Below are 19,755 nucleotides of genomic sequence, written 5' to 3'. Positions count from 1 at the left end.
CAACCAAACAAGAACAAAAAACAGAATTCCACAAGAGAGTCCACCGGGATCAACAAGAGTTCTCAGAGTACTAGGGCTGGGTGCTAACATACAAACACAGAGCAAAGAACTGAGGAAAACAAAGGGTTTAAATACAATCAGGGGAAACGAGGCACAGGTGCAAATAATAATGGGGATCAAGGGAAAACAAAAGGTCAAAAGGCACAATGGGGGCATCTAGTGACCAAAAACCGGAACAACCCTGGCCAAATCCTGACAGATGTGTCCAAATTTGAGATGTTTGGTTCCAACACCCATGTCTTTGTGAGACGCAAAGTAGGTGAACGGATGATCTCAGCATGTGTGATTCTCACCGTGAAGCATGGAGGAGGTGGTGTGATGTTGTGGGGGTGCTTTGCTGGTGACACTGTCAGTGATTTATTTAGAATTCAAGGCACACTTAACCAGCATGCCTACCACAGCATTTTGCAGCGATACGCCATCCCATCTGGTTTGCACTTAGTAGGACTATCATTTGTTTTTCAGCAGGACAATGACTCAAAACACACCTCCAGGATGTGTAAGGGCTATTTTGACAAAGGAGAATGATGGAGTGCTGCATCAGATGACCTGGCCTCAACCCAATTGAGATGGTTTGGGATGAGTTGGACCGCAGAGTGAAGGAAAAGCAGCCAACAAGTGCTCGGCATATGTGGGAACTCCTTCAAGACTGTTGTGGGAACTCCTTCAAGTTATTTAGGCAAGTTACCTTGGTGTTTTTGGGAACAGGGACATTGGTGAACAACTTGAAACATGTTGGGATTACCAACTGGAACAAGGAGAGATTGAAAATGTCAGTGAATACACTTGCCAGCTGATCTGCACATGCTCTGAGAATGCGCCATGTTATTCCGTTTGACTTTCATGCAGGACTCAGTGTTTCCCTCGAAGCGAGCATAAAAGGCATTTTGCTCGATTGGGAGTTCTGCTTTACTGGGCATCTCACGGCTGGGTTTCCCTTTGTAGTCCGTTATCATCTGCAAGCCCTGCCACATCCGACGAGCGTCAGAGCCGGTGTAATAGTTTTTCACCTTCCTTTTATATTGTCCTTTTGCATGTTTAATGTCTCGTCTGAGGTCTTGGCGGGCTTTCTTGCGCTTATAAGCGGTAGCTCTAGCCATTAGCCCAGCATAGATAATGTTTTTTGGTTTGGGTACGTTCGTATAGTCACTGTGGAGACAACATCGTCTGTGCACTTATTAATGAAGCCCGTAACTGATGTGGTAAAATGATAAATACTATCGGATGAATCCCGGAATATAAACCGGTCTACTAGCAAAACAGTCTTGTAGCCTCGAGAAAGGGGCCTCGTATGTGTGGTCTAGAATTGTTGTGCCCCTAGTGGCACAGGAGACATATTGGTAGAAGTGAGGTAGAATGATTTTAAGTCTCCCCATGTTAAAGTCTCCACCTACCAGAACTGCTGCTTCTGGGTGTGCTTCTGGGTGTTTGTTTATGGGCCCATACAGTTCGATGAGTGGGGTTGGCTTGTGATGGGATGTAGACAGCAGTGATAATTATGGACGAGAACTCTCTTGACAGATAAAAAGGTCTACAGCTTATCAAGAGGTATTCTATATCAGGTGTGCAAAAGCTCTAGATTTTCTTCACACTGGAAGCAGGGCAACAGTTGTTGATTATGAAGGCACACCCCTCCCCCTTTGGACTTGCCTGAGGCTGCCATCGTCCGATCATCTGATGTATCATACAATACACACACGCACACACACGCATACACACTCTCAGCGGGAGCGCGATTAACATATCTCTCCATCTTCACTAGCAGACACAGCTATGGGACCCTGCTACTGTACATGTGTGTATTAAGTGAACAATGTAGCAGTCACCCATGATTCATTTATCATTGTCTATTCACAGGACTGCAATAGCCTGGAGGAGACGGGTGTTTGTGTACAATGTATGCAAGTACAGTACCATATCTCTATTAGATAACAACCGTTATGGAGTTTTTATGGCCGATGCTGATACCGATTATTGGGGGTCAAGGAGGCCGTTGGCTGCTATTTTATGTCGATATTAAATGTCATTCAATTTGAAAATGTTGATGACAACATTTCCCAGAGACAGCCATGTATGAAATAAATGTGACTTTGGTAAAAAAAAACAATCTTAACAACATAATGGTAATAATTGTATTTGAATGGTACATCTCTTGATAAACATGATAAATTAAGATGGTATAGGCATACTCACAACACAGCTGAATGCATATTCAATAGGAGTGTGTGCATGGGTTGCGTTATAGAGTTTTATTTTGGCTAATCAGTGGAGTCTATTGTGGTACAGATGACAAAAATATATTTTGTCAGGGCGCATCTCTAAACAAGTCAGCTGCCAGGACGGAACTCTAGTTCAGCTATCTGTCAAGAAAGGGGCGGGTTGTAATTTGATTCTACTGATACAATTGGATAGAGCTAGGCTGTAACTCCTCTCCCCTTCACATCTCCTCACATCTCTCTCCATCGCTCATATCACTTGCTGCTGTTTACTGCTACTATGATAACTAGCTCAACGGTGAAGATATTTGTTACCAAGCAATAACATGCAAAATATCTAGTAAGGAGTGCGACGGTAGGAATAAATCTGAAACGACGATGCACGTTCTGTCTGAATTCCTCAAATCTGCCCATAGTTTGAGAAGTGAGAACGCACGCACACGCTGATCTACAGCTTACTTGGTCCATAAAAATGCAAGAAGATTCTTAGGTAGCTGAACCTATTGACAACCTTTTTTTCTTATTATGACAATCTAATCCAACTATCCACCGTCAATTTACAGATACGATTGTGGCTGGTCAGATCAGCACATCATTAACTAACTGCCCTGTATCATTAGGATGCGCCTTGGCTGCTAACTGTACTGTATCTTAATGATACGGGACAGTTAGCAGCCGATGTGTAGCCTGGTGGTACGGGACGGTTAGCAGCCGATGTGTGACCTGGTGATGCAGAACAGTTAGCAGCCGATGTGTAACTTAGTTATACAGGACAGTTAGCAGCCGATGTGTAACCTAGTGATACAGGACAGTTAGCAGCCGATGTGTAACTTATTTATACCGGACAGTTAGCAGCCGATGTGTAACCTAGTGATACAGAACAGTTAGCAGCCGCGGCGTAACCTAGTGATACAGGACAGTTAGCAGCTGCGGCGTAACCTAGTGATACAGGACAGTTAGCAGCCGATGTGTAACTTATTTATACCGGACTGTTAGCAGCCGATGTGTAACCTAGTGATACAGAACAGTTAGCAGCCGCGGCGTAACCTAGTGATACAGGACAGTTAGCAGCCGCGGCGTAACCTAGTGATACAGGACAGTTAGCAGCCGCCGCGTAACCTAGTGATACAGGACAGTTAGCAGCCGCCGCGTAACCTAGTGATACAGGACAGTTAGCAGCCGCCATGTAACCTAGTGATACAGGACAGTTAGCAGCCGCCGCGTAACCTAGTGATACAGAACAGTTAGCAGCCGATGTGTAACCTAGTGATACAGGACAGTTAGCAGCCGCCGCGTAACCTAGTGATACAGGACAGTTAGCAGCCGCCGCGTAACCTAGTGATACAGGACAGTTAGCAGCCGCCGCGTAACCTAGTGATACAGGACAGTTAGCAGCCGATGTGTAACCTAGTGATACAGGACAGTTAGCAGCCGATGTGTAACCTAGTGATACAGGACAGTTAGCAGCCGATGAGTAACCTGGTGATACAGGACAGTTAGCAGCCGAGGTGTATCTTAGTGAAACAGGACAGGTAGCAGCCGATGTGTAACCTGGTGATACAGGACAGTTAGCAGCCGAGGTGTATCTTAGTGATACAGGACAGTTAGCAGCCGAGGTGTATCTTAGTGATACAGGACAGTTAGCAGCCGATGTGTAACCTAGTGATACAGGACAGTTAGCAGCCGATGTGTAACCTAGTGATACAGGACAGTTAGCAGCCGAGGTGTATTTTAGTGATACAGGACAGTTAGCAGCCGATGTGTAACCTGGTGATACAGGACAGTTAGCAGCCGATGTGTAACCTGGTGATACAGGACAGTTAGCAGCCGAGGTGTATCTTAGTGATACAGGAGAGTTAGCAGCCGATGTGTAACCTGGTGATACAGGACAGTTAGCAGCCGAGGTGTATCTTAGTGATACAGGACAGTTAGCAGCCGAGGTGTATCTTAGTGATACAGGACAGTTAGCAGCCGATGTGTAACCTAGTGATACAGGACAGTTAGCAGCCGATGTGTAACCTAGTGATACAGGACAGTTAGCAGCCGAGGTGTATTTTAGTGATACAGGACAGTTAGCAGCCGATGTGTAACCTGGTGATACAGGACAGTTAGCAGCCGATGTGTAACCTGGTGATACAGGACAGTTAGCAGCCGAGGTGTATCTTAGTGATACAGGAGAGTTAGCAGCCGATGTGTAACCTGGTGATACAGTACAGTTAGCAGCCGAGGTGTATCTTAGTGATACAGGACAGTTAGCAGCCGATGTGTAACATGGTGATACAGGACAGTTAGCAGCCGAGGTGGATCTTAGTGATACAGGACAGTTAGCAGCCGATGTGTAACTTATTTATACCGGACAGTTAGCAGCCGATGTGTAACTTAATGATACAGGACAGTTAGCAGCCGATGTGTAACCTAGTGATACAGGACAGTTAGCAGCCGATGTGTAACTTATTTATACCGGACAGTTAGCAGCCGATGTGTAACCTAGTGATACAGGACAGTTAGCAGCCGATGTGTAACCTGGTGATACAGGACAGTTAGCAGCCGATGTGTAACTTATTTATACCGGACAGTTAGCAGCCGATGTGTAACCTAGTGATACAGAACAGTTAGCAGCCGATGTGTAACTTAGTTATACAGGACAGTTAGCAGCCGATGTGTAACCTAGTGATACAGAACAGTTAGCAGCTGATGTGTAACCTAGTGATACAGAACAATTAGCAGCCGATGTGTAACTTAATGATACCGGACAGTTAGCAGCCGATGTGTAACCTGGTGATACAGGACAGTTAGCAGCCGATGTGTAACTTATTTATACCGGACAGTTAGCAGCCGATGTGTAACCTGGTGATACAGGACAGTTAGCAGCCGCGGCGTAACCTAGTGATACAGGACCGTAGAAACTATTACACTCAACTGAACGACTTGATTAGTGTAGTGTTAGCTAGCTACATAGTTGTCTTTGCTGTCTTCGTATCCAAGATAATTGTGTAGTTTAGAGTGTGTAGTCTTAGAGTGATTATCTTAATTTACCGAGGTTAGCTAGCCAGCTATTTGTCGTCCTTAACGTAGGAGATACTGCTAGCTAGCCAACAGCTAGCCAACGTCTACCGAATAGAACTCAACAACCCGGTCGCATTCCGCTTCGCTCCACAGGTAGTATCACATTTTCATTTCATTTCATTACAGTACAACGGTTTGATTTGTTTGATCGTAGCTAGCTACATAGCTAGCTACATAGCCGTCTTTGTATCAAAGATAATTGTGTAGTCTAGAGGGATTTTCTAGGTTAGCTAGCCAGCTATTGTCGTTCTTTTAACGCAGCGTAACGTTAACAACACTGCTAGCTAGCCAGCTAGCCTCCGAATAGCAGCACTGTAGAAACTATTACACTCAACGGAACGACTTGATTAGTGTAGTGTCAACAACGCAGCCACTGCCAGCTAGCCTACAAAGTCAACAATGCAGCCACTGCCAGCTAGCCTACTTCAGCAGTACTGTATCATTTTAATAATTTTAGTCAATAAGATTCTTGCTACGTAAGCTTAACTTTCTGAACATTCGAGACGTGTAGTCCACTTGTCATTCTAATCTCCTTTGCATTAGCGTAGCCTCTTCTGTAGCCTGTCAACTATGTGTCTGTCTATCCCTGTTCTCTCCTCTCTGCACAGACCATACAAACGCTCCACAACGTGTGGCCGCGGACACCCTAATCTGGTGGTCCCAGCGCACACGACCCACGTGGAGTTCCAGGTCTCCGGTAGCCTCTGGAACTGCCGATCTGCGGCCAACAAGGCAGAGTTCATCTCAGCCTATGCCTCCCTCCAGTCCCTCGACTTCTTGGCACTGACTGAAACATGGATCACCACAGATAACACTGCTACTCCGACTGCTCTCTCTTCGTCCGCCCACGTGTTCTCGCACACCCCGAGAGCTTCTGGTCAGCGGGGTGGTGGCACCGGGATCCTCATCTCTCCCAAGTGGTCATTCTCTCTTTCTCCCCTTACCCATCTGTCTATCGCCTCCTTTGAATTCCTTGCTGTCACAGTTACCAGCCCTTTCAAGCTTAACATCCTTATCATTTATCGCCCTCCAGGTTCCCTCGGAGAGTTCATCAATGAGCTTGATGCCTTGATAAGCTCCTTTCCTGAGGACGGCTCACCTCTCACAGTTCTGGGCGACTTTAACCTCCCCACGTCTACCTTTGACTCATTCCTCTCTGCCTCCTTCTTTCCACTCCTCTCCTCTTTTGACCTCACCCTCTCAACTCCCCCCCCCTACTCACAAGGCAGGCAATACGCTCGACCTCATCTTTACTAGATGCTGTTCTTCCACTAACCTCATTGCAACTCCCCTCCAAGTCTCCGACCACTACCTTGTATCCTTTTCCCTCGCTCTCATCCAACACTTCCCACACTGCCCCTACTCGGATGGTATCGCGCCGTCCCAACCTTCGCTCTCTCTCCCCCGCTACTCTCTCCTCTTCCATCCTATCATCTCTTCCCTCTGCTCAAACCTTCTCCAACCTATCTCCTGATTCTGCCTCCTCAACCCTCCTCTCCTCCCTTTCTGCATCCTTTGACTCTCTATGCCCCCTATCCTCCAGGCCGGCTTGGTCCTCCCCTCCCGCTCCATGGCTCGACGACTCATTGCGAGCTCACAGAACAGGGCTCCAGGCAGCCGAGCGGAAATGGAGGAAAACTCGCCTCCCTGCGGACCTGGCATCCTTTCGCTCCCTCCTCTCTACATTTTCCTCTTCTGTCTCTGCTGCTAAAGCCACTTTCTACCACTCTAAATTCCAAGCTTCTGCCTCTAACCCTAGGAAGCTCTTTGCCACCTTCTCCTCCCTCCTGAATCCCCCCCCCCCCCCCTCCTACCTCTCTGCAGATGACTTCGTCAACCATTTTGAAAAGAAGGTCGACGACATCCGATCCTCGTTTGCTAAGTCAAACGACACCGCTGGCTCTGCTCACACTGCCCTACCCTGTGCTCTGACCTCTTTCTCCCCTCTCTCTCCAGATGAAATCTCGCGTCTTGTGACGGCCGGCCGCCCAACAACCTGCCCGCTTGACCCTATCCCCTCCTCTCTTCTCCAGACCATTTCCGGAGACCTTCTCCCTTACCTCACCTCGCTCATCAACTCATCCCTGACCGCTGGCTACGTCCCTTCCGTCTTCAAGAGAGCGAGAGTTGCACCCCTTCTGAAAAAACCTACACTCGATCCCTCCGATGTCAACAACTACAGACCAGTATCCCTTCTTTCTTTTCTCTCAAACTCTTGAACGTGCCGTCCTTGGCCAGCTCTCCCGCTATCTCTCTCAGAATGACCTTCTTGATCCAAATCAGTCAGGTTTCAAGACTAGTCATTCAACTGAGACTGCTCTTCTATGTATCACGGAGGCGCTCCGCACCGCTAAAGCTAACTCTCTCTCCTCTGCTCTCATCCTTCTAGATCTATCGGCTGCCTTCGATACTGTGAACCATCAGATCCTCCTCTCCACCCTCTCCGAGTTGGGCATCTCCGGCGCGGCCCACGCTTGGATTGCGTCTCCTCACCACATCTCCTCACCACACGCTCTCACCACTGGTGTCCCCCAGGGCTCTGTTCTAGGCCCTCTCCTATTCTCGCTATACACCAAGTCACTTGGCTCTGTCATAACCTCACATGGACTCTCCTATCATTGCTATGCAGACGACACACAATTAATCTTCTCCTTTCCCCCTTCTGATGACCAGGTGGCGAATCGCATCTCTGCATGTCTGGCAGACATATCAGTGTGGATGACGGATCACCACCTCAAGCTGAACCTCGGCAAGACGGAGCTGCTCTTCCTCCCGGGGAAGGACTGCCCGTTCCATGATCTCGCCATCACGGTTGACAACTCCATTGTGTCCTCCTCCCTGAGCGCTAAGAACCTTGGCGTGATCCTGAACAACACCCTGTCGTTCTCAACTAACATCAAGGCGGTGGCCCGTTCCTGTAGGTTAATGCTCTACAACATCCGCAGAGTACGACCCTGCCTCACACAGGAAGCGGCGCAGGTCCTAATCCAGGCACTTGTCATCTCCCGTCTGGATTACTGCAACTCGCTGTTGGCTGGGCTCCCTGCCTTTGCCATTAAACCCCTACAACTCATCCAGAACGCCGCAGCCCATCTGGTGTTCAACCTTCCCAAGTTCTCTCACGTCACCCCGCTCCTCCGCTCTCTCCACTGGCTTCCAGTTGAAGCTCGCATCAGCTACAAGACCATGGTGCTTGCCTACGGAGCTGTGAGGGGAACGGCACCTCAGTACCTCCAGGCTCTGATCAGGCCCTACACCCAAACAAGGGCACTGCGTTCATCCACCTCTGGCCTGCTCGCCTCCCTACCACTGAGGAAGTACAGTTCCCGCTCAGCCCAGTCAAAACTGTTTGCTGCTCTGGCCCCCCAATGGTGGAACAAACTCCCTCACGACGCCAGGACAGCGGAGTCAATCACCACCTTCCGGAGACACCTGAAACCCCACCTCTTTAAGGAATACCTAGGATAGGATAAAGTAATCCTTCTCACCCCCCCCCCTTTAAGATTTAGATGCACTATTGTAAAGTGGCTGTTCCACTGGATGTCATAAGGTGAATGCACCAATCTGTAAGTCGCTCTGGATAAGAGCGTCTGCTAAATGACTTAAATGTAAAAATTAAGAAGCTAACATTACACTGCAAATCATATGGCTCGTTGGTGCATGTTCAAAATGATAACCAACTAACATTAGCGAGCTACAGTGCCTTCGGAAAGTATTCAGACCCCTTGATATTTTTCTACATTTTATTACGTTACAGCCTTATTCTAAAATGGATTAAATTAAATAAAACATACTCAGTAATCTACACACAATACCCCATAATGTAACGTCTGCTTCCAACTCACACTCTCAATCCCCTGAACGCAGCTCACTTTCCAGCCCACTTTCTAGCTCCCACTCTCAAACACATAGATCCCCTGAATGCAGCTCACACTCCAGATCCCAATCACCTGAATTCTGATCACCTGTTCACACACCTGTATGTCATTACCACACACTATTTAGTTAAGTTCTTTGCACCCCATCATTGTGAGGTATTGTTTGTTTTGATACACATTCTATTTGGAGCTTTGTTTATTTTCGTATTAGTCTTCACTAACAACGCTTTTTTGCCTATACCCTGCCTGTACTTTGGCCGATCAGATTTCCTGTCATCAACCTCTTGCCTGATCTCCCGGACTACGCTATTAGCCTTTTCCTTCCCTGTTACCTTTTGGGAGTAAAATACCTTATTTACATAAGTATTCAGACCCTATGCTATGAGACTTGAAATTGAGCTCAGGTGCATCCTGTTTCCATTGATCATCCTTGAGACGTTTCTACAACTTGATTGGAGTCCATCTGTGGTAAATTCAATTGACTGGGCATGATTTGGAAAGGCACACACCTGTCTATATAAGGTCCCACAGTAAACAGTGCATGTCAGAGAAAAACCAAGCCATGAGATCGAATAAATTGTCCGTAGAGCTCTGAGACAGGATTGTGTCGAGGCAGAAATCTGGGGAAGGGTACCAAAACATTTCTGCAGCATTGTAGGTCCCCAAGAACACAGTGGCCTCCATTCTTAAATGAAAGAGATTTGGAACCACCAAGACTCTTCCTAGTGCTGGCCGCCCGGCAAAACTGAGCAATCGGGGGAGAAGGGCCTTGGTCAGGGAGGTGACCAAGAACCTGATGGTCAGTCTGACAAAGCTCTAGTTCCTCTGTGGAGATGGGAGAACCTTCCAGAAGGCCAACCATCTCTGCAGCACTCCAACAATCAGGTCTTTGTGGCAGAGTGGCCAGACAGAAGCCATTCATTAAAGGCACATTGGAGTCTGCCAAAATGTACCTGAAGACTCACAGACCATGAGAAACAAGATTCTCTGGTCGGATGAAACTAAGATTGAACTATTTGGCCTGATATGCCAAGCATCACTTCCAGAGGAAACATGTCACCATCCCTACAGTGAAGCATGGTGGTGGCAGCATCATGCTGTGGGGATTTTTCAGCGACTGGAAGACCAGAATCGAGGCAAAGATGAATGCAACAAAGTACGGAGAGATCCTCGTTTAAAACCTGCTCCAGAGCGCTCAGGACCTCAGACTGGGGTGAAGGTTCACCTTCCAACAGGACAACGACCCTAAGCACACAGCCAATACAACGCAGGAGTGGCTTCGGGACAAGTCTCTGAATGACGTTGACTGGCCCAGCCAGAGCCCGGACTTGAACCTGATCGAGCATCTCTGGGGAAACCTGAAATAAGCTGTGCAGCGACGCTCCCCATCCAACCTGACAAAGCTTGAGAGGATCTGCAGAGAAGACTGGGAGAAATTCCCCAAATAAAGGTGTGCCAAGCTTGTAGCGACATACCTAAGACGACTCAAGGCTGTAATCACTGCCAAAGGTGATTACAACACTGAGTAAAGGGTTTGAATACTTATGTAAATGTGATATTTCAGTCAAATAAATCCTGTTTTTGCTTTGTCATTATGGGTTATTGTGTGTAGACTAATGGGGGGGGGGGGAAACGATTTAATCAGTTATAGTATAAGGCTGTAACGTTTAGAAAAAGTCAAGGGGTCTGGATATTTTCCGTAGGCACTGTATGTTGGCTATTAGATCTTATCTGATATCTTTGCACCATGTTTATCGAGCCAGCTATCTAGCATAGTAGCTAATATAGCTAGCTAGTTAACACCACAGATAAAAGGGTTATCGCAATCTTTGCTAACAGGTAACATAGCAAGTTAGCTTGCTTATTGCATGCATGTCACGGCATGTTGACATAAGCCTTATTATTAGTGAATTAAACAAAACTAATATTTGCGACAGGAGTTGTATTTTGGACACTGTGTCAATTCATCCGTTTCTCAATACTGCACCTTTCAGTTGGAGAATGAGCTAGCTTGCTGCTGCTGCAACTTCCCCCAGCTCCTCTGCATTGTGCAGTGCTCGTGGCTCAGGCAGTGAGTGGCGGCTGGCATAGCAGCAGTTTTGCAATGTAGAGGGACTATCGGCAATGCCGATAGAGAAGGGCTGATGGCCGTTAGACTTGAAAAGGTCAATATCCTCCCAATATATCAGCTCGGTCGTTCTCTAATCTCTATAGATGCTATGTGACAGTAAGGGAGCTGTCCTGTGACAGTAAGGGAGCTGTCCTGTGACAGTAAGGGAGCTGTCCTGCTCCGTCCCCAGAGAAAGCAGTTGTCTTGAACAGGGGAGTATTTTTTATTGTTTTTTTTTAACAGGGGACGACGTTGTATAACACTTGAGATGAGGTCACTATCAGCTGACTGGACACTCACTAAGCTCTTTGTCCACAAGCTAGATCTGTCTTTGTGTGTCTGTTTGTGTGTGTATGCGTGTATGTATACTTACCCTTGGGTGAAAGTTTTCACAAACTTGGACTCTCTATATGTTGAACAATATAATGCATTTCTGTTTTCCTGATTTTTTAAGTGTTTTTATTGGTTGAAAAATAGAGAGGGAAGCATGACTGTGCTTTATTGACACTCATGATAACGACAGAGTGACCAGATATTTAACTATAGGGATTTGCATATCAGTCTTCTGTATCATTCATTGTTTCAGAGACATTTGAGGAATTTTATAAATCTAAGTAATGGTTGATTTTACTCCTGTTTATCCATACTGTACACCTCTCCAGCTACTGCTTACAGAAATCAAAAGAACAAAAAGTTCCCACATAGACTCATTTCACACTCTGTATATCTTCCTCACGTGAACCTGAACTATGGGCATGCTCTTCCTCCATGTGATCAGACTAGGTCTAGATAGTGTCAGTATGCATGAGGCCTCTCTTAATACCATTTCCCTCTAGTGCCAGGCTGTATTAATGAGGTTATCTAACTGGTCCTGTTCACCACTTCTCTCCGCTTCTGCCATGTAGTCTCTCTGGACTCATGAATTAGTACAAGAGCCCTTGTGCAGTGTGGGAGCAAGTCTTTGATCTGCTTCTGACAGAGAGACAGGTCAGTCAGAGCTCCCTGAGTGGGACAGGTATGCTCAGAACACTGAACACAGCCCAGGAGAGAAGAAACATGGAGTGTTGCTACCAAGTAACAAGCAGAAAGTACTGTAGCTGATTGAAAATCTGTGCATCATGAACAATTTGCTATAATTGTGCAGTGAGGAAAGTTGAAGGAGGAGAAGTGGTAGGGGAGAACGCAGCTGTGAAGAGAGTCTGACTCAGCGAGAGCAGAGAGTTGGGAGTAAACTAATGGTGAGGTCACAGGATGATGTCTTCTCTCCAAGGAACCAGAACCTTTTAAATTAGTCACGTGTGGACTAGAGGTCAGAGGTCATATAGATCAGCACATGCTTCCTGTGGTGTCACTAGGTTAGCGGGCTGTGATAGGCTACTGTATGTTACAGTATATCCTTCCCTGTTCTCCTCTGCAATAGATATTTGTCACAGTCTCTTCTGCTCCCCCTCCCAGTCTGTCGGTGTGTCCTTAGGGAAGTGAAACCAACAGGGATTTTCCACTTCTTTTCCAGGTCAGAATGTGTGTGACAGGATCTGTTTCCCAGAAAGCAAGTGTGTGTGAGAGAGAGATAGAGGAAGGAAGAGAGTGACAGTGAGCGAAGAAGAGAGCATAGCAGGGGGGATGATGAAAAGAGATAGTTACTTTACCCACACCACCTGAGGAACTTGCATTTCTAGTCTGAAGTGTCAAGGGATTCACACCGGCCGCTGTGCATCTATCTGCTACACACAATCAATTATTCACTCAGAGGAGATTAATATTTCATAACGGTTGACTCGCCTCCCATACCTCCACTCCTCTGCCTTTTTTATGTGTCTCTGTTCTTGTGGAATTCTAAAAGGAGGAGGAGAAGCACTTTGGTTAAAGCCTCCTCGTCTTCCTGCGTTCTGTGGGAGAGTCTGCTGCTGGTCTAATCTTCTAAAGCTACCTCGCTGTGAGAACTCTGTGTTGGGTGTTGTGGAATTTTGCGTTTGCATTTTGAGTGGCTCAGGTTCTCAGGCGTTTTTCAAAGACATTCCAGGTCCACATTAAAGATGTATGGGCCTCCACACTTCACTCCAATTTGAGATGCACTCGTTAAGTCCTAGTAGCATTTCATGCTTATAAGGCTCAGCCTTAGACCCCTCTTGACAATAGGCCTGAATGTGGTCAGATTGGCACATGATTGAAGTCTAAAAAGTCTGACCATTTATCCTCATGTCCTTCAAATGCTCTTTAGAAAAACGATCAATGTGCTTGTCCAGGTTAAGGGTTTAACACTAAAGGAAAGAGCATAGGACTATTAATGTACTGCTATCTGTATCATTATACTCTCCACGATGTCTGTTACCTGCATGGAATACAGTATGAATTGTGCCTTTGATGTCTCCATCATGACTGCAGGCGGTCAGTAATATATTCCTCCCAGGCTCAGAGTAGAAAACACTCACCTACACAATATCTCTCTCTCGCAAACTGACATTACACCAATAACATAAGAGTTTCATCTGAATATTTGAGCTTGTTGGTTGTAGTCTGTTTGGATTGGATAAGAACTGTGTAGTACAGCAATCTGAGCTCTGCCTTCGAGATAGATGAATAGTTCTATTCCAATCCCTGGGATTAAAGTGAGATAGAGTGTGAGAGAGATAGATAGAGAGTGAGTGTGAATGAGCGGTAATGAGAGTGAAAGAGAGCTAGAGTGAGAGAGACCCAAACATAACCAGGTGGAAGCTCACTCACTTGGCGGTATTTGTAAGTATGCCGCCTTGGAGTCAGGCTGCGCTGCAATCTGTCTGTTTTACAGGGAGACATCACATTTGCCCCTCAAGGGCCTTGATCCAACTCCTGTCATGAGTGGTATAATGTAGCGTTGTTTGGCCTATCTTGGCTTAGACAGCGCCTGTTTATAGTCTGTCTGTCTGTCTGTCCGTCCGTCCGTCCGTCCGTCCGTCCATGTGTGTGTGTTCCTCATCCTACCCCTGCCACAGGCCCTGAACTGGTTGTCCTGGATGACCTCTGCCAGATGGGTTGTACTGTCAGTACTAGCTCCTAGCTCAGACACGCAACGCAATGCAGCTTAGTTTGGGTTTTTGCTAGTCTAGTCGCTCTGCTGGCTCTCGGCCACTTTCTCTCTCTTTCTATCTCTCTCTCTGACTCTCTTTAACTTTCTTTCTGTATAATTCCCTGGAGATGCCTTTGAAAATGTAACTGTGTAAAGTGCAGTTGTCGTTCTGTCTCCGTCATGCCACTCAGTAGGGGGTTCGCTAAATTCACTCCATGCTGAATGTACTCTCTGCATGATTCCAGACGTGTGTGATTTCTGTCAGTTTGCAGAGCGGTTCCATTAATGCATATTCTGCTGTGCATCAAGGTTGTTGAGAAGTCATTGGTGTTGTGTCTTCTACATGATATGTTGTGACATAAGGTCATTGTGATAAGGTCTCGGCTCTGCTGATATGTGAATATGAGAGTCACTGCTCAACCTTAGATCCCCTACAACGCACCCCCTAGACACACACACACACACACACACGCACACGCACACGCACACGCACACGCACACGCACACGCACACGCACACGCACACGCACACGCACACACACACACACACACACACACACCGTGTAGTTGGAGGGTTTGTGTTCTAGGCTGATGCCAGGGAGTGATGTGGCTAGGTGCCAGATGACCACAGTGTCCCAGGTTCCCAGCAGTGAGAATGCTATGTCAAATACTGGGGACATGTCAATGTCCTGAAGACATCAGCTCCTGGCTCTCCTTCAATAGTCTTCTGTTTTGTCCCATTACATCAGGGTGAACTGAAAATAGCATTGTCTAATAATCTCTATAGGGATGTGTGGCTGAAGATGGAGGTAATGTCCGTTAAACAGGGTAGATGCTTTCTGAATGTGAAAGCTAAAGATTTTCTTTTACACTCTTGTATTTTATCTTGTGGTTTCAGTCAGGGATGGTTTAATGCAGGGGCTTAGCAGGGCTGAAGCCCCTGGGCCCAGGCCCGTGGGGGGCCCAGGCCCGTGGGGGGCCCAGGCCCGTGGGGGGCCCAAGAGGAAGCAACATTTAAAATACATGTACATTGGGGCAAAAAAGTATTTAGTCAGCCACCAATTGTGCAAGTTCTCCCACTTAATTTTCATCATAGGTACACTTCAACTATGACAGACAAAATGAGAAAACAAATCCAGAAAATCACATTGTAGGATCTTTTATGAATTTATTTGCAAATTATGGTGGAAAATAAATATTTTCTCATTTTGTCTGTCATAGTTGAAGTGTACCTATGATGAAAATTACAGGCCTCTCATCTTTTTAAGAACTTGCACAATTGGTGGCTGTCTAAATATTTTTTTGCCCCACTGTATGTTATTATGGCTTTAGTATAACGGGGCTTTTTCTTCAACAGTAAATTTACCACGCTTCAAATTGCATCTTGCGCACAGATTTGTTTACAGAAAATTATGGCCCTGGTTTCAGTGTAATTGGTTGAGATGGTTGTTGGGATTGTTGTTCAGTTAAGGACTCCTTAAAGCAGACCCATATCTGTCCCGTAATTCCCCATTTGAAATGAGGAAGGGCCTCAATGTGATCACATGTAGAGAACGCCAACGCACAAACAGACACTCAAACACACACCTTAGACGATACTTAATCACAGGAAATGTACTGTAGCTGCACCACATTGATGGGCTCATATGATAGATAGGTTGGAGTAGTTTTTCATTTATATGCACATAAAATGCAGCAGGCAAAACCACGGCTGACAAGTTTGTCTCCCTCCCCGTCTCTCACCATGCTGAGTGCCATTCTATTATGTGTTCCTACTCAGCCAAGAGATGCAGGTGTTTTTCCTGGTGATGTTTATTGGCCTCATATAATAGATTTGATATGCTGGCCAGTTTTCTTATTCATGATGTATAAGGTGTAGTGTATGATTGTTGTGCAGAGGGAAAGGAGTATAATAACAGAGTGTCTTATTAGTAGGCCTAATTGGGACAGTCCATGTTGCAAATGGGACAACATTTCTTCATTCTCGCCTATTTGGAGTTTGAATTAAGCTTATAGCCTCTAGTGACTGAGGGAATAAGGGATAGTTAGTGTTAGCTATCTCTAGTCGGCTGTACCCCTGGCATTTTTCATCCTATAGCTTATTCTCCATCTTCTTTTTAAATAGTGACCCAACTGTGAACCTATCTATCCATCCCTCTCTCCATGTAGTAATTGCTGCTTTTCACTCTTTGCTAGGTTAACAGAGCCATCGGGTTCCCTCACCGATGGACCAATCAACTACAAGTACAAGACCAAGTGCACCTGGCTGATCGAGGGCTAGTAAGTAGCTCTTTCTCTCTTTCCTCCTCCCGCCTATCGCTATTCATACCCCCTTTTCTCTACATTCCGTGCAGTACGAATTCATTCTTAGACTGATTAACGTCATTGGTCAATGGTCTTAGTGTTAAATTCTTTGTCTAATGTAAAGAATCCTGGTCAGATGTGGGCATTTGTGAAGTTCTAGGCACCTCTGCGGCCCGTTTTAAACCATGTTCTATGTTCTGTCCTCCAGCCCAAACGCTGTGCTCAGGTTGCGCTTCAACCATTTTGCCACGGAATGTAGCTGGGACCACACGTACGTCTATGACGGAGACTCCATCTATGCACCTCTGGTCGCAGTATTCAGGTCTGTGATCATACTCTACGTAGATACATGTTTACTCTCTAGTATGCGCGTCACTGTGCATGCATGAACACCAAATACTGTATACCTCCAAAGCCTAATTTGTGCAGAACACATGCAGCTAAATCATACAGAGGATTGTAGAATCTACACGTACTGCAACACCCACAGAAGGGATTCAGAATGCTGGCTAGCTGAAGAGGAATTGTTCTCTTTCTGCAATATACTGTAGGTAACGAGTGGGTGTTATCCATGAATCAATTGATTCATATTCTACATTTAGCTTGTAGGTGTTCCTCCTCTCCAGTTTTGAGAAGCAATGTTCTCCACCCACCTAGCCACCCTCTCCCCCCTTCCCTTTGAACAATAGGTCCACAATGTAATTTTATCCACTGGGGGTCCTTCACCATTGACTCTCCCCTGGTCCATCAGTATTGGCTGTGTGGTTTTTGTGTTGCGCCTAGGAGCCTGGGTGTGGTCCTCCCAGTGGGGACTCTGTCTGACTGCTGGTAAACAGATTATCTCCGATAACCTTGATGTGGCTTTGCTGTGTGTACTGTGTGTGCTGTGCTGTTCAGGCCTGAGCCTGATCCTCCATGCGATAGAAGGATCGATCCCAAGGAGAGAAAGGAATCACTTTCTCCCAATGATGTAGTGAGGGAAGGGGGGGTTGTCATGGTGACAGCAATCCCAGCTCAGCAGTCAAGGGTGACTGGGTGATCATTTACCCAGCATGCTTTTGGAGCTTAGTATGCATTTGTGTTTTGTGTGTGTGTGAATACTCCATCATTAATGTACTTTTCTTCTTCTCCCACAGCGGTCTCGTTGTCCCGGAAACGAGAGGGAACGAGACTGTTCCGGAAGTGGTAGCCACCTCTGGATATGCACTGTTGCACTTTTTCAGTGACGCTGCCTACAACCTGACTGGATTCCACATCTCCTACTCGTGAGTGGCCCCAGCCAATAAACACACTTTACATTTACAAAGTCCTCACCTCTACAGTACATCACCATTGGGGAAGTCTCTGTCTCAGTAGCAGACAGTGGGATGATTAAGAGCCATATCCCCTTTAAATTGTCTTTCCTCTCTATGTGTTCCTGCACACATAAAACCTCAGACCACATCCCAACCTCTCTAGGGTCTACAATGTCTGTCACAGGAGTCGCTGGGGAACACCATTACAGCTAAGGAGATAACACCCATTGAGACACGAGAGACGTGTGTGTGTGTGAGATTCTGAAAAAGTATTTATTGGGTTGCCTCACAAAGCAGCAGACTAGAGTCTAGCACAGCCTCAAGGCCTCCAGCACAGACATACTCCATGTGGCCATAAAGGTGTTGCCATAGCAACGCTGCTGTCACAGCCCTAAACATTATCGTCCCCCTGTTGCTGAAAAGCCCATGCATTATCCTGAATCCTTGACTTCTGTCTCTCTGTCTACTGTACCCTCCCTTTTTCTCAATTATTTTGTCTGTATCTCTTTCACGCTTCTTTCTAATTCTCTCTGGATTCCTCTGTATCTCACTCAATCTGTTCTGCTCCCAGAAAAATAATGCTTCAATGGATGTCAATCACCTCTGTTAATCAATCATTCTGTCAGCTATTTGTCTTTCGTCAATTATTACAATGATGACCTTTCCAAATGTACATCCCCCCCCACCTCTCTCTTTTCTGTGTCTGCAGGGTCAACTCGTGCCCCAATAACTGCTCAGGCCATGGGAAATGCAGCACAGGGAACTCCATCGCCAGCCGGGTGTACTGTGAGTGTGAGAAGTATTGGAAGGGCGAGGCCTGTGACATCCCCTACTGCAGGAACAACTGTGGCAGCCCCGACCATGGCTACTGTGACCTCACTGGGGAGAAAAGCTGTGTCTGTAACGACAGCTGGCAAGGTGGGGCTAGGGCCATGGTTATTCTAACATTGTGTCAAGGTTGTCACCATGGTGTGGTATCTTCATGGTGATTTATAGGGTTCATTCATTCTTTCTTCAATGACAAAGGTAAGTTCTTTGTGTTCTTGTAGATTGAGTCACACGGCTATTTTCTGGCTGACAAGAGAACTGCGAACATAGGTGCACAGAGACCATGTCTCATTTGCTACAGTAATACAAGCTGACACCCGGTGTGTTCAGCAGACACTCTATGACAGTCTTTGTTTATATGAAGAGAATGGGGTCATGTTGACACGTTTTAGGATCCACGCGAGCTGTTGGATAATGTCCAACACTCTTTCGACAGTTTGACAGCTGGAGCCTTTGATGTTGAGTATCCCATGCTCTAACAATCTAACCTTGAGGTGATGATGGAAGACCATAGGTTTCTTCATTCTCTCTGAACTATAATCCAACCGCCTTATTCATACATGCTACACTAAAAATATAATACTTGCTATATATAGTCTACCACAGTATGAGTCATAATACCCAATAAACCTAGCGGTCAAACAGAAATGGTTCCAATTGTTTTTCCACCATTCATTTTATCCATCGTGGATTTTGGAAACACTTCAAATAAGAGTTGCGTTTCATGTCGGCTTATCTTGGCGTGAAGTTTTGATAATCATATGAATCTCTCTCGGACAAGGTGACTTTTATCAGTATATTCACCTCTATTTACTCCTCAAAAATGTAATGCTAATTAGCTGCTAATGTGGCTATCATACAGAATGACAAATGCCTGTCTCAAGCTTCACGTCACTCACCAGGGCCATGATGATCTGGAAAAGACTGCCGAATCGAGGCAAAGGTAAGAATCT

The 19,755-nt window shown here is 46.2% G+C and overlaps 1 protein-coding gene across 1 annotated transcript in view; it reads left to right on the top strand.

Moving 5' to 3' along the window:
- Positions 1–19,755, top strand: part of LOC124038304 (attractin-like protein 1) — a 354,502-nt gene that overhangs the window by 61,307 nt on the left and 273,440 nt on the right. The window contains exons 2-5 of the mRNA XM_046354014.1: positions 16,572–16,655; positions 16,888–17,001; positions 17,816–17,944; positions 18,684–18,892. Coding sequence (XP_046209970.1) covers positions 16,572–16,655; positions 16,888–17,001; positions 17,816–17,944; positions 18,684–18,892 — 536 coding nt within the window. The remainder of the gene's footprint in view (positions 1–16,571; positions 16,656–16,887; positions 17,002–17,815; positions 17,945–18,683; positions 18,893–19,755) is intronic.

This window comes from Oncorhynchus gorbuscha, linkage group LG06 (genome assembly GCF_021184085.1).
Source record: "Oncorhynchus gorbuscha isolate QuinsamMale2020 ecotype Even-year linkage group LG06, OgorEven_v1.0, whole genome shotgun sequence".
In the NCBI taxonomy this organism is placed as follows: Eukaryota; Metazoa; Chordata; class Actinopteri; order Salmoniformes; family Salmonidae; genus Oncorhynchus; species Oncorhynchus gorbuscha.
Note: the sequence above shows the minus strand (reverse complement) of the source record. Positions and strands in the feature narration are given on the sequence as shown.